The sequence below is a fragment of the Calonectris borealis genome, chromosome 4, assembly GCF_964195595.1.
Source record: "Calonectris borealis chromosome 4, bCalBor7.hap1.2, whole genome shotgun sequence".
NCBI lineage: Eukaryota > Metazoa > Chordata > Aves > Procellariiformes > Procellariidae > Calonectris > Calonectris borealis.
In genome coordinates, this window is record NC_134315.1 from 60782527 (window position 1) to 60795579 (window position 13053).

Consider the following 13053-nt stretch of genomic DNA (forward strand, 5'->3'; position numbering starts at 1 on the left):
TGAACTTGACTAGGAGTAACAGTTTCATCAGTGGCAAAAATAACAGTTCATTATCCAAGAGCTGCTAATACATATCAAATACTTGTTAAACCCTTTCTCTGGAGTTACTGGCTTTGAGTACAGTGCCCAGGTAGGTATTAGGGGAAGTCCAGGTTGGGACTGGAGTTCTGTCTGAGTCAAACATCTCACTTCTTGCAGCTGGGAGCTTGTAATGTAAATTTAATAGTGGGGGCCAGGGTGCATTTCTTCCTTGGGCGTTCTCAGCCACCTGTGCGAGACTAGAAAACAGCCATTGACACCAGATCACCAGTGAGTCCTGTTATATATTGGACAGAGCTGTTTTCCTCAAACCTGCTAGGAATTTAAGTGTGAATAAATGAATTGGTGATTGTTGCCAGGAGACTTCCTGAGAGACTCTTGTAGTGCGTGTGTGGTATGAAATCCTGTACTGAAAATACAATTTTGTAGATGCATAAAAAACTTGAAAGTTGCTGTTCTTTCAGGGCTGAGGCCACACTTCATCGTATTGCAGAACTCAATCCATATGTCCATGTAGCAGCATCAACTGTGCCACTAGATGAAACCACAGATCTGTCTTTTCTAAAGCAGTATCAGGTATGTCACTCTTAAAGCAGTTGTATGTGGTATTTTGCTTAGAGCAAACCACTTGGATTTTTTTATATAAGTTAATAAAATGAAAACAAACTTTAAAGTACATTTTGAGATGATGTAAAGAAAAAAGCAGGTCTTGTATTTGGACTAATGAAATGGTCGTGCTTGTTGTTTTCAAGGCTGAAACAGTGGTTTTGTATTCCTAGCACTTTCTTATGACACTTATTATGGAATTTGCTGTGACAATAAATAACTAAATGAGATTGCCATACAATATTTTTTTTTTGTTCAAAGGTGAAACTGTGACTTTTTTGCAGCTACATAGCACAGATGTTCTACATATATTTTGTGTGCTGTATTCCAGGCAGTAGAAACTCAGGCTATATAATTAGATCATTTATGTATGTATGTATCTAATGAAACGTAAGCTCCTCTGTGGTGGAATGAGCATGTTTTCAGTTGTTCAGTCAGCTGTCTCCTGCCTGTGTGCATGGCTCAGTCTGAGTTGGGAACTTTTACTGTGTGGCTATTGGTTATACCCAGGCTCACCAAGTTTCTGAATGTCCCAGCTATAATAAGCCATGTATAATTGAATGGGATGCAGTGCATATGCTTTGTAACCCAATACTGTCCTAAACTTTAAAAGAATGCTTGCAGAAATTGTGTGTCTGCAATTTCATGAGCACCAGTACTTGAAGCTTGTGCAGACTTCTTGGTGTGCACTGATGAGCATCATTTGTGTTTGTTTTGCTAACTTTAATCTTAAAACGCAAGATCGAAATTTTCTCTGAGATTATCTGTAACTGTTTTCCTAAGTATTCTAATTAGATTTTGAATTTCACAGCTGCAGTAAAAAAAAAAAAAAGAGAATTTGCAGTTCCTGCTCTTGCGCATCTTGTTGCCAGAACTTGTGGAGCAGTAACCCATCTGTTCTAATGTGTAATGAGAAAACTGACTCAGGACTGTTTTCTGTGTTATGTGTGGGGGAAATGAATCAGGACACCTGGGTAACTTACTGTTAGTACTAGTTTTTCCATAGCCTGTAGATGTTGATTGCTTTTGGTGTCTTATATTTATTTCTGTTCTTGTTCAGTGTGTCATATTGACTGAAGTAAGTCTGTTGCTGCAGAAGAAGATTAATGACTTCTGTCATGCTCAGCAGCCACCTATTAAGGTAACAGAAAAAATTAAACACATGAATAATCCATACAGTGAGCGTTCTGGACCTCCAACATGTTCTATCCAGAAATGGAGAAAGCTGGTTATGAGGTATATAGTTCTATGCAGATAGCATGTTGTTGGAGCAGTATGAATTTTGGGAGTACGATGCTGCTACTCTGTACATGTGGCTGGTGTTATCTGGATACCAGCTCTGATAACCATAACTTGGTTCTTTAAAAAAAAAAAGAAAAAAACCAAAACAAACAAGCAAAAAAAGAGGTTCAGTTAAAGAAATAGTTTTCACTGTTAACTCATAATTGTTCTGAAAGAACGTGCTGAGACCGAATGTAACAGTAGTAGAAATGACAGTATTTCACTGCATATTGATGTGATTCCTGTTTTTTGTGTAGGGGTTCTGAAATGCTCATGGAGGTTCAAAGTCTATCATGAATGCTGTGCTATATAGTCAGTGGTCTGCATGCACGTGACAGGTTTCCACCACAGAACTTAAACCTGCTAGCCTTGGACAAGGTTGAATGTGAGAGTTATTTCTTTGGCTTGTGCTGTTGTAGGGTTACTCATGGTTTTTACTTTCTTTTGTAGTTCATCAGTGCAGATGTATATGGAATATGTTCACGTTTGTTTTGTGACTTGGGTGATGAATTTGAAGTGCTGGATACAACAGGAGAGGAGCCAAAGGAGATCTTCATTTCAAATATAACACAAGTAAGGGGTAGAAGTCATTGTGCTGCTTTAATTTTTTTTTATAATGACTCATTATTGGCTATGTGACCAATCAGAGTGTTTCACTTCAGCAGCCTGCTAAGCAGTTGAAAATTGGCAGTATAGCAGAGGCAAACAAAGTTTGTTCTTGTGTTAGTCAAAACCAGTCAGTGATAACGTGCTAACATTGTAGAGCATACTGATGCCTCCGGTCATTACTTACAATCACAATATTGAGTCTTTCTTTTTTTTTTTTCCTTTTGAGAGAGAGAGAGAAATAAGTGAGGAGATGTAGAGAGAAGAGGACATAGCCTTGGTGTGGGAGTAGGTTAAGTCTTCTAAGGAAGCCCTGAAATAGGCATGAAAATAGCCCTTTTTAATGAGAAACTGCAGCACGTATAGAGGAGGACTACTGGAATGATCAAGGGGATTGAGAGCCTGTTTTGAAAAGAAATTTAAAGGTTAGTTTTAACCTACCAAAGCAGAGGTAATGAGAAAAGGATATGATTGCTAATACTTCCAGTGCAGAATATTACAGAAGATGTCCATTTGATCTTGTATTATTGTTTGATAAATGGAAACGACTTTAGCTCCTTCTCTCAACTCTGGAAGTCAGACTATAACCTCACTCATCCAGTAGCAAGTTTTTGTCATATCTCTGGTCTAGATGTAATAATAACCAAACTAGAAGGGGTTGTATAGCAAGTTGGGTTTGATCTGAATTAAAGATATGATATGATGATTTGGGTAGCGTGTTCTTTGGTATCTTTAAAAAGGAATGGATGACTTGATTGTTCTCATTGATTACATAAAGAGTACACAGTTACATTTCATGGCTTGTGCTGATTGCCTGCCAAGTCAAGGAATGATTATATATCTGTATATATATCCTGTGATTCATAATCTGACACTTGAGTTTAGTTGTATCTTGCTCCCACTCTCTGAAGTGTAAAACTGACCAGAATTACAACTCAATACCAAAAACACCATCAAGTGGCTGTTCTTGTCCTGTAGATTGGATCAAGGTGGCATGCTGTTCCTAAATCAGAGAATAATTTTCTCTGGTCAACTCATTTGCCGTTCTCCATGTCACAGAGAATGTAGTCCACTGTAATTAAGTTTTATGCTACTTAAGTGAAATCTTTCTAATATTGGGAGCTCAGGAAGGGATGGCAGGAGACTTTACAGGCCAGGCTTGCTTGCAAATCCACTATGTTACAGCCTGAGCTGCACAACAAGGTCTTGATGAGCTGTCCTCAGACTGCAGAGGGGTCTCTGTGTGCATGGGAGGTTGGCATGACATCCTGTAACAGGAGGAGATGTTGTCGGAGATTCCTGCAAGTGTAAGCTTGTTTGTGATCTGCTTGAGGCTGTGGCTTTCCTGTATTTAAGGATGTCCAGCTTTGTAAGCTTCCTAACTTTCAAGGATGAGTATGAGGTGTCCTTTTTAAGGAGATCAGATGGAAAGGAAGAATGGAGTAATAAGGACCATTCACAGGACTTTATTTCTTAATGTCTGTGAAAATTTCTTTGTACATATAGTCTATTTTTGGTTTGGAAAAAGGACATAAATTTGCTACTACTTCAGGACATAACAATGAATTTGACTGCTAAGAACTAACAAATGCAGTTTGCTAACATGCTGAGAACTGTAAAAGGTAAAAATGAGAAAGTCTGTGTTATGAAAACACTGTTAAACTGAAAATAACAGAACTGAAAAAGTTATCATAGGCAACTCCCTTGTTACGGCAGAACTGAGCTGCTAAAAGTATTAGAAGCTGCAGTTTCAGTAGGCAAAAAGCTATGTGTCTACAATCAAGCGTGACTCCTTCACACAAAACACTTTCCTCCTTGCTAACTTTGCCATTTTCGCTTTCAGTCAAATCCTGGTATTGTCACTTGCCTTGAAAATCATCCACACAGGCTCGAAACAGGACAGTTCTTAACCTTTCGGGAAGTTAATGGAATGTCATGCTTAAATGGATCCACACACCAAATAACAGGTAAACTGTTGCTGACTCATTTGCAAGGTATTTGGTTTTTGGCCTCTTTTAGCTACAGTAGTGTTACTTACTGTAGCCAGAGGAGTGCTGGGTTGTGCAGACCTCCAGTGAGCTTGCACAAAAAAAATTGCTTTCTGGTGCAAAGGTATTCCTAGTGTTGTCTTGACTCCATTTCCATTGAGTAAAGTCTTTCCAAACTCATCTTGCTACTTAAGGAGCAGTGGAAACTCTCAGCTAGTGGAAACTAGATGGCAGCCTCTGAGGTTACTGTCGTTAGTTTGCTGACAAAACTGTTTTGTTTTTTGGAGGGTCCCGTAATGCCTGTGCTTCTGTCATGGTTTTGGACTAAATTAACACCACTTTGTCTGTCATTGTTTGCCTTATGGTTTTTGGGGTGACAATGTAAGTGTGCAGGCATGCATTGGTATCACTGTGTTTCTGAGCACGCTTTTGAAGTGATTTTCATGATTTATGTTTACATTGCTTTGGTCTGCATCATGCATGTCTCAAGGCATACTACATTCCTTTTGGATGCTGGGGAATTGCCCAGTTCCCAGATCTGAATGCCTGTTTGTCTGGAGCAGAAGAGAGAGCGGGTGGGTGGGATTGTTTGTTTGTTTTTAACTATTTTGTGGTCTGAGACAAAAACAGTACCCTTGAAACTGGTTGAGTCTGTTTTCTCTGGATGCTTTTGTTTTGCTAGTGCTGATGCTGTGTTCAGTTCCGTCCTCTTAATCACAGCCCAGCCCAGGTTTCAGTTTTCCATGAATTAACAATTTTTGTGTCGTCTTGCTTTATCTGAATGATGGTCCAGGTGGTAGGAGAGCAAAGATGTGACTTCAGTGCTCCAGCTGCCCTTTTTGATTGCCTGTTGTTCTAGTCATGGGGCTAAAATCCTACTCTGAGCAGTATACTGGACACTGATGTGCACAGTCTAAATAAAACTGAGAGTGATTTCATTTTTGTTACAGAGCTGTAGTCATCAGAATTCCTGTTAAATCTGCTGCCACTTTAAAAAGCTTATTTCACAACAGATCATGTGAAACTAATACTTTAGCCCAGAAGCTGGCAGAGAGGTACAATCCTGTTAGTTAGCAGTATCAGCTGTGTTTATGCTATCAAAGCAAGGTTGCACACTACAAAACTACAGCATAAAAAGCATCGGCAAAACCCCACTTTACTGTATAGAGAATTGTAGTATCCAATGATACTTTTAATTATCAGTCACTGTTTATTCTCTTCTCTTTTCAGTGGTATCACCTTATTCCTTCAGCATTGGTGATACGTCAGATATGGAGCCTTACTTACATGGAGGCATAGCTGTCCAAGTGAAGACACCCAAGATGTTTTACTTTGTAAGTGTGTGCTTGACATAGCCAGGTTCTTGAGTGTAATGGTCTGAGCACTGGAAGCAGAGTTCAGCAGATACATGATCTGGTTACCCGCGATTTGGGTTTACACTAATTTTATTGGGTAAGAATAGTGATACCTATTTACTAAACCGTAGAGAATAGGAAATACTTCAAAAATACCTGCCATTGTAGAGAAAAAAAAAATTAATGGGCAGCCTATCCCTGTACTGCTGGGGACTCCGTGAAGGTCTACGAATGTGTGGTTTCTTGGTGGCCGCCTGAGAAGAAGAGACAGTTGGATGAGTTTGTATAAGAGGGGTTGCAAGCTACAGGGTGCTGTGTGCCTTTTTGGGCCTGCAGAAAGTAGATCCTGACTGCCCTCAAACATTCTTCTAAAAAGCTGAGAGCAAGCACCAGCTGCTTCTGATATGAAAATGCACAGCTCAGTATCTTGTCTCTGTGAAGCAGTAGCTTCCTGTTCTTCCTGAGTGGGGAAGTTCTACAAGCAAACAGCCAGTTGCCTATAAAATCTCTGGTAGCCGACCTCAGAGCAGTTTAAGAAATGAGTCTTGCCACGAGGATGTGAAACATCTCTCTGACCGTTTTTGATTGACAAAACTTGCAGTAGGTGATTATTTTATGCATCTTTTGTGGCGCTGGACTTGATGATCTTAAAGGTCTTTTCCAACCTAAACGAGTCTATGATTAATAATGGAGAGAGTAATAGCAATGCTAGTAAGAAAGGATATTTGGTTCTTAGTCTCTCCAGGAAGAGTATTGTTTTGTCAGGTAGCAGTGACTGTTGTATCCTTAAGTGGGTGTGGTGTTACCATGAATTCTATTTTTCCAGGAACGGTTGGAGAAGCAGATAACAAATCCATTATGCCTTGTTGCGGATTTTAGCAAGCCTGAGGTAATTAGCATGAGGGGATTTGGGTGTATGTGCTTTAATGTTAAAACTACGTGGAATGTAATCTGCAGCTTTATATGTAGAACAATATAATTTCCTAACTGTATTCTGTAGTAGTTCAATATGAGTTTAAAGTGTGAAATAAGAGTGAGATATCAGTTTGTGTGGTCACACAGAATATACATTATGGTTTAGATCACTGTAGAGGCTTGTTATCCATGATTTGCACCAAGTGTATTGTAAATGCATAGTTCGGCCACCTCTGCTGTTTAAAATCTCAGTTTTTGATAAGTCTTTAATTCATGGGAGTGTAAATTTTGCAAGTGACACAATGATTTTTCCTGTATTTAATGATGTTCCTCAAGAAGGAAGTCTTAAAGGCGCAGGAGCGGGCTGTCCCCATGTGCTGTAGGAAGAACTGGCGGGGAAGATGACTGGCCTGGCTGAATGGGGAGCTCTGGCTGGGACTCAGGAAAGAAAGGAGAGTTTACCACTTTTGGAAGAAGGAGCAGGCAACTCAAGAAGAGTACAGGGATCTCGTTAGGTCATGCAGAGAGAAAATTAGAAAGGCAAAAGCCCATCTAGAACTCAGTTTGGCCACTGTCATAACAGATAACAAAAAATGTTTTTACAAATATATTAAAAGCAAAAAGAGAGCCAAGGAGAATCTCCATTGGATGCAGAGGGGAACATTGCCACCAAGGATGAGGAAAAGGCCAAGGTACTTAACGCCTTCTTTGCCTCAGTCTTTAACAGTCAGACCAGTTATCCTCAGGGTACTCAGCCCCCTGAGCTGGAAGACAGGGACGGAGAGCAGGATAAACCCCCCATAATCCAAGAGGACGCAGTTAACGACCTGCTGCGCCACCTGGACGCTCACAAGTCTATGGGGCCGGATGGGATCCACCCAAGGTTGCTGAGGGAGCCGGCGGAGGAGCTTGCCAAGCCACTCTCCATCATTTACCAGCAGTCCTCGTTAACAGGGGAGGTCCTGGACGACTGGAGGCTTGCCAATGTGATGCCTATCTACAAGAAGGGCCGGAAGGAGAACCTGGGGAACTACAGGCCGGTCAGCCTGACCTTGGTGCCGGGGAAGTTTATGGAGCGGTTCATCTTGAGGGCGCTCACAAGCCATGTCCGGGACAACCAGGGGATCAGGCCCAGCCAGCACGGGTTCATGGAAGGCAGGTCCTGCTTGACCAACCTGATCTCCTTCTATGACCAGGTGACCCGCCTCGTGGATGAGGGAAAGGCTGTGGATGTGATCTGCCTGGACTTCAGTAAAGCCTTTGACACTGTCTCTCACAGCATTCTGCTAGAGAAGCTGGCGGCTCACGGCCTAGACAGGTGCACTCTTGGCTGGGTAAAAAACTGGCTGGACGGCCGAGCCCAGAGAGTTGTGGTCAATGGAGTTAAATCCAGTTGGCGGCCGGTCACAGGGCTCAGTTTTGGGGCCTGTCTTGTTCAATATCTTTATCAATTATCTGGATGAGGGGATCGAGTGCTCCCTCAGTCAGTTTGCAGACGACACCAAGCTGGGCGGGAGTGTTGATCTGCTGGAGGGTAGGAAGGCTCTGCAGAGGGACCTGGCTGGACAGGCTGGATTGATGGGCTGAGGCCAACTGTATGAGGTTCAACAAGGCCAAGGGCCGGGTCCTGCCCTTGGGTCACAACAACCCCATGCAACACTACAGGCTTGGGGAAGAGTGGCTGGAAAGCTGCCCAGAGGAAAAGGACCTGGGGGTGCTGATTGACAGCCGGCTGAACATGAGCCGGCAGTGTGCCCAGGTGGCCAAGAAGGCCAATGGCATCCTGGCCTGTATCAGAAATAGTGTGGCCAGCAGCAGCAGGGAGGTGATCGTGCCCCTGTACTCGGCCCTGCTGAGGCCGCACCTCGAATCCTGTGTTCAGTTTTGGGCCCCTCACTACAAGAAGGACATGGAGGTGCTGGAGCGTGTCCAGAGAAGGGCAACGAAGCTGGTGAAGGGTCTGGAGCACAAGTCTTATGAGGAGCGGCTGAGGGAACTGGGACTGTTTAGCCTGGAGAAGAGGAGGCTGAGGGGAGACCTCATCGCGCTCTACAACTACCTGAAAGGAGGTTGTAGCGAGGTGGGTGTTGGTCTCTTCTCCCAAGTAACTAGCGATCGGACGAGAGGAAATGGCCCCAAGTTGCGCCAAGGGAGGTTTAGATTGGACATTAGGAGAAATTTCTTTACTGAAAGAGTGGTCAGGCCTTGGAACAGGCTGCCCAGGGAAGTGGTGGAGTCACCATCCCTGGAAGTATTTAAAAGACGTGTAGGTGAGGCCCTTAGGGACATGGTGTAGTGGGCATGGTGGTGTTGGGTTGACGGTTGGACTCGATGATCTTAGAGGTCTTTTCCAACCTTAATGATTCTATGATTCTATGTTTGGTTGATAAAAATCCTACTGGTATCAAAGCTGGGATAATCAGAAAAAGGTGATCATAGGTTGGTTGGAAACTGGAGTTAGAAGTGTAAGAATAAATTCTTTTTCTCTTTGAAAAAATGATTCAGAGATAATTTTAAAATCTGAGAGGAAGCTAGCAGTATTTGCCTCTAACACAGTTTTAGTTAAGTATTATGGACATACAACGCATGTAAGTCTCAGGCTTATTAAAATCTTAAACTAAAAAATGTTGATCTAATGATTTTTTTGTTTGTTTGATAATGTAAGGTCTGACTTGCCTGTTCAGATTTTCTACTTTTGACCCTTAATGCTCGGCTTTGCTGTTGATGTTTGGCAAAATGCAATGCATTCTAATGTCTAGTTAAACGAAGATTACTGCGTTTTCCAATTTCAGCACTAAATTGTTTTGGGGACTCTTTAGTTGGACTTAGTTGAAGTGGGTGCTGAATGTGTGTGAAGGGTATTTTATTACTACTGAGTAATACTTCATAATCCCAATTAGTAAAAACATTAGTGTAAGGTATTTCAAGTTCACTTTTTAATGCTATTTAAAAACTTTTTTGGAGCAGTATGGTTAAGAGACAAGGAAGTGAAATGGTAATAGAAGTGTTCAAATAGGTGCTTTTGGTTTTTTCGGTTTTCTCAAGTTTGTAACTGATCAACAGCTATTGTTGTCTTAACAGGCACCACTGCAGATTCATGTTGCCATGCTTGCCTTGAACCACTTCCAGGAGAACTTTGGTCGCGGACCGAACATTGGGTAATGCAGCAGTCTTGTGTTTGCTAAACCTTGAATCAGACAGATCTTTCCTTTTATTGTAGTTACTGGTTTGATGTGCAGCAGGGCACCTTGTCTGTCTGGTACTTAATAGATGACATAGAAATGAAAAGTTGCAATCTAGAGGAAAAATGTTACCTAATGCGTGTCTGGGTTTGTAACAGGTCTTTCCCAATATAGCAGTGGCACTTTCTGGGCCCAGGTAGACAGAAAATGCTTCTGGAGGAAGTCCTCTGTTCCAGTTTTTTCACATTGTGGGGTTAATATGGAAAAGTTGTTTCAGTGATTCCTGAATTATCCTGTAGCTTATGGATTTTTTTGTTTTTAAAAAAAAAGGTCTGAAGGATTTGTTTTTCATTTTCAGTATTTTTTTCAGCTGTGGTTCTTGATGTGCGTAATTTTGAGTTAAACAAGACAAAACTACTTACAAAGTAAAAATCTTAAGACTGGACTTGCACATGGGCTTCTCCGTTGAGACTCCTGCTCTTGAGCTAACTGTAACATTTAGAAGTGCATCTTTAATGCTTACTGTTAAAGCCAATATAAATTTCCAAACTCTTCCTACTGTATCTAGTGCTTTTTTCACCATCGATTGTGTTTCTAGAAGGACTCTGGAATGTTTAAGTGATCATTATTGTTTCTACCCTGGTGTCTAGATGCCTTCAAGATGCTGAGGAAATGTTGAAAATAGCCATGTCTATAAGTGAAACACTGGAAAACAAAGTGAGTAAGGAATCATCATCATTATGAGTTGTTTCTGATGCGCTCATTTACTTGTCTAAAGATCATGCTTTAGCTGTTGGTCCTTGTTCTGGTCTTTGCATCCATCTTTAGATGGATCAGCTGGCTTTCTGAAGGCCATGCAAGGAAGCAGAATGGTGTTTCAGCATGGGTTCAACCGAACATTCACCTGACATGAAGGTTGAATCCTGTGGCTATGTGAATCCAGTTTTTAGATAAATGCATATTACAAGTACAGGGTATACAGTGGATCTGTCTTGGCTGGAAACCTTTTTGCTAGTCAGAGTGAAATAATTTGTCTGTCTTTTACTGAAGAACAATAATCTATGAAACGGTCAAGCACTGACTTGCTCGATTGAAGGGGTAAATCTGTTGTTTTTACGTCTTATTTTTCAGCCTCAGGTGAATGGAGATGTAGTGAAATGGCTGTCTAGGACTGCTCAGGGATTTCTAGCTCCTCTGGCTGCAGCAGTGGGTGGTGTTGCTAGCCAGGAAGTCTTGAAAGCAGTAACAGGAAAATTTTCTCCATTGCAGCAGTGGGTAAGGCTGTGTTTGGTTTTGGATTTTTATTTTGACAGTGATGTTATGAATGTATGGTTGTGTGAGAATGCTATGTGATCAGAATAGCCTGAGCAACTTCTATAACGGGGGGAAAAAAAAAGCCTTTAGACTGAATTTAGGAAAATGTACACTATAAAAGTGCAGCCAGTTTTAGTTAAAATTTTCATATTTGGGGTTCAGGCATCACATTCTTTTTTCCCCACAAGCAAGGAGAGCATTGGCCTGTCAGTGCATGGCTGCAAAGGTGTGATACAGTCAGGATGCCAGCTTAAGCAACTGTACATAAGAGCAGTGCTTTCAGACTCTCGGGATAAGTGTCAGAATTTGGAGGGGTAACATGCCTGTCAGAAGTCAAAAGCTTGTGGCTCACGTTTCAGTGAGCTTTTTTTTCCCCTCCGTGTCCAGGTTCTTTTTCCTGTCCACTAAAATTGTGAAGTGAACTGTAGGGAACTGAATGCTGTATAGTCTTCCACTGACAGTAAAAACTTAGTGCTTCTGAATTTCTAGACTCTGTTGTCATAGAAAATATTTACTTTGGTTTTTAAATGAAAATAACATGAATGTTTTTCACAGGTTTTGATTGTTTTTTTTTTTCTTTTTTTTACAGCTATATATAGATATGCTAGACATTGTAACACCTCTAGAAAAGATGGGCTCTGAAGAATTTCTCCCACGGTAAATATAACTACAATCTGCTGTTTTATGTACTGTTCACATCTGAGTCCCAAGCAGGCACAGAACGTGTCTTTCAAAGTTAGTTCAGTGCCGTTTACTGGAGGGACAAGTTTGGGGTGGAGAATGTGTGTCCTATTCGCACATGGGAGGAATAGGAATTATAGGGGACTTAGTCTGATTTTCTTAGTTCATGTCAAAGTGCAGTTTGGCATCAATGATACTACTGTGATAAATGGCAACTTACTTGTCTCCTATGCCTTCATAGGGGAGATAGGTATGATGCCTTGAGGGCTTGTATTGGAGACTCTCTGTGCCAGAAGCTGCATGATTTGAATGTTTTCTTGGTGAGTATGACTGACGCTGTTACACTTTTTGCAAATGCTTTGTCGATACAGCTAACATCTTCAAAATAGTGAGAGCTGCCTGATGATGTGTGCCACTGCAGAATAAATGATCCAAAATTGTAATGGGACTTGTCTATTACACTTGGTTTTCACTTGCATTTCTGACTCTAAAAATGTAATTTTCTTTAGGTTGGCTGTGGAGCGATAGGCTGTGAAATGCTAAAAAACTTTGCACTTCTTGGTGTTGGTACTGGGCAAGACAAAGGATTGGTAAGTCACCTGTTAACCTCACTTTGCTTATTAAAAAGTAATGTGACAAGGAATAATTAAATAATTAGACTATTTAAAAATGTTAAAAATCTAAGCCTTATTTCAGGTTGATCTCTGCACAGAGGGTAAAATGGCCTCAGCATAGAGTGGAAGTAGTATGCAATTAGAAGCAGAACACACTTGGAGCAGTCTTACTGTATTTTGATTTTAAAACAAAATTTAATCAGTCAGTATAGGCAGAGCTGTTAGCCACAGTGGATGCCAACAGGAGTGCTTTGTTTTGACAAGTTTCTGTAGAGATTTCATCAAGATAATTGCTCAGTGCTACACTAAAATTGTAACTTCAGCTGTTGCTTTTGCCCCTTCTGACTTAGGTTACAATTACAGATCCAGACTTGATAGAGAAATCCAACCTGAACAGGCAGTTTCTTTTTCGACCACATCACATACAGGTAGGCTTTCTTGTTCAATAAACTTTCTGGACTATTGTTCTGTT

General features: G+C 41.2%; 1 protein-coding gene across 3 annotated transcripts in view; it reads left to right on the plus strand.

The window, feature by feature from the left end:
- Nucleotides 1-13053, plus strand: part of UBA6 (ubiquitin like modifier activating enzyme 6) — a 42453-nt gene that overhangs the window by 6339 nt on the left and 23061 nt on the right. For all 3 annotated transcript variants that reach the window (XR_012673576.1, XM_075149809.1, XM_075149810.1), the window contains exons 7-19: nucleotides 504-615; nucleotides 1706-1786; nucleotides 2377-2499; nucleotides 4376-4499; nucleotides 5751-5854; nucleotides 6702-6764; nucleotides 9872-9948; nucleotides 10623-10689; nucleotides 11104-11247; nucleotides 11876-11943; nucleotides 12209-12287; nucleotides 12477-12557; nucleotides 12932-13009. Coding sequence is in view for 2 of the 3 variants with exons in the window: in XM_075149809.1 (XP_075005910.1) it covers nucleotides 504-615; nucleotides 1706-1786; nucleotides 2377-2499; nucleotides 4376-4499; nucleotides 5751-5854; nucleotides 6702-6764; nucleotides 9872-9948; nucleotides 10623-10689; nucleotides 11104-11247; nucleotides 11876-11943; nucleotides 12209-12287; nucleotides 12477-12557; nucleotides 12932-13009 (1201 nt within the window). In the remaining variant the exon portion in view is untranslated. The remainder of the gene's footprint in view (nucleotides 1-503; nucleotides 616-1705; nucleotides 1787-2376; nucleotides 2500-4375; nucleotides 4500-5750; nucleotides 5855-6701; nucleotides 6765-9871; nucleotides 9949-10622; nucleotides 10690-11103; nucleotides 11248-11875; nucleotides 11944-12208; nucleotides 12288-12476; nucleotides 12558-12931; nucleotides 13010-13053) is intronic.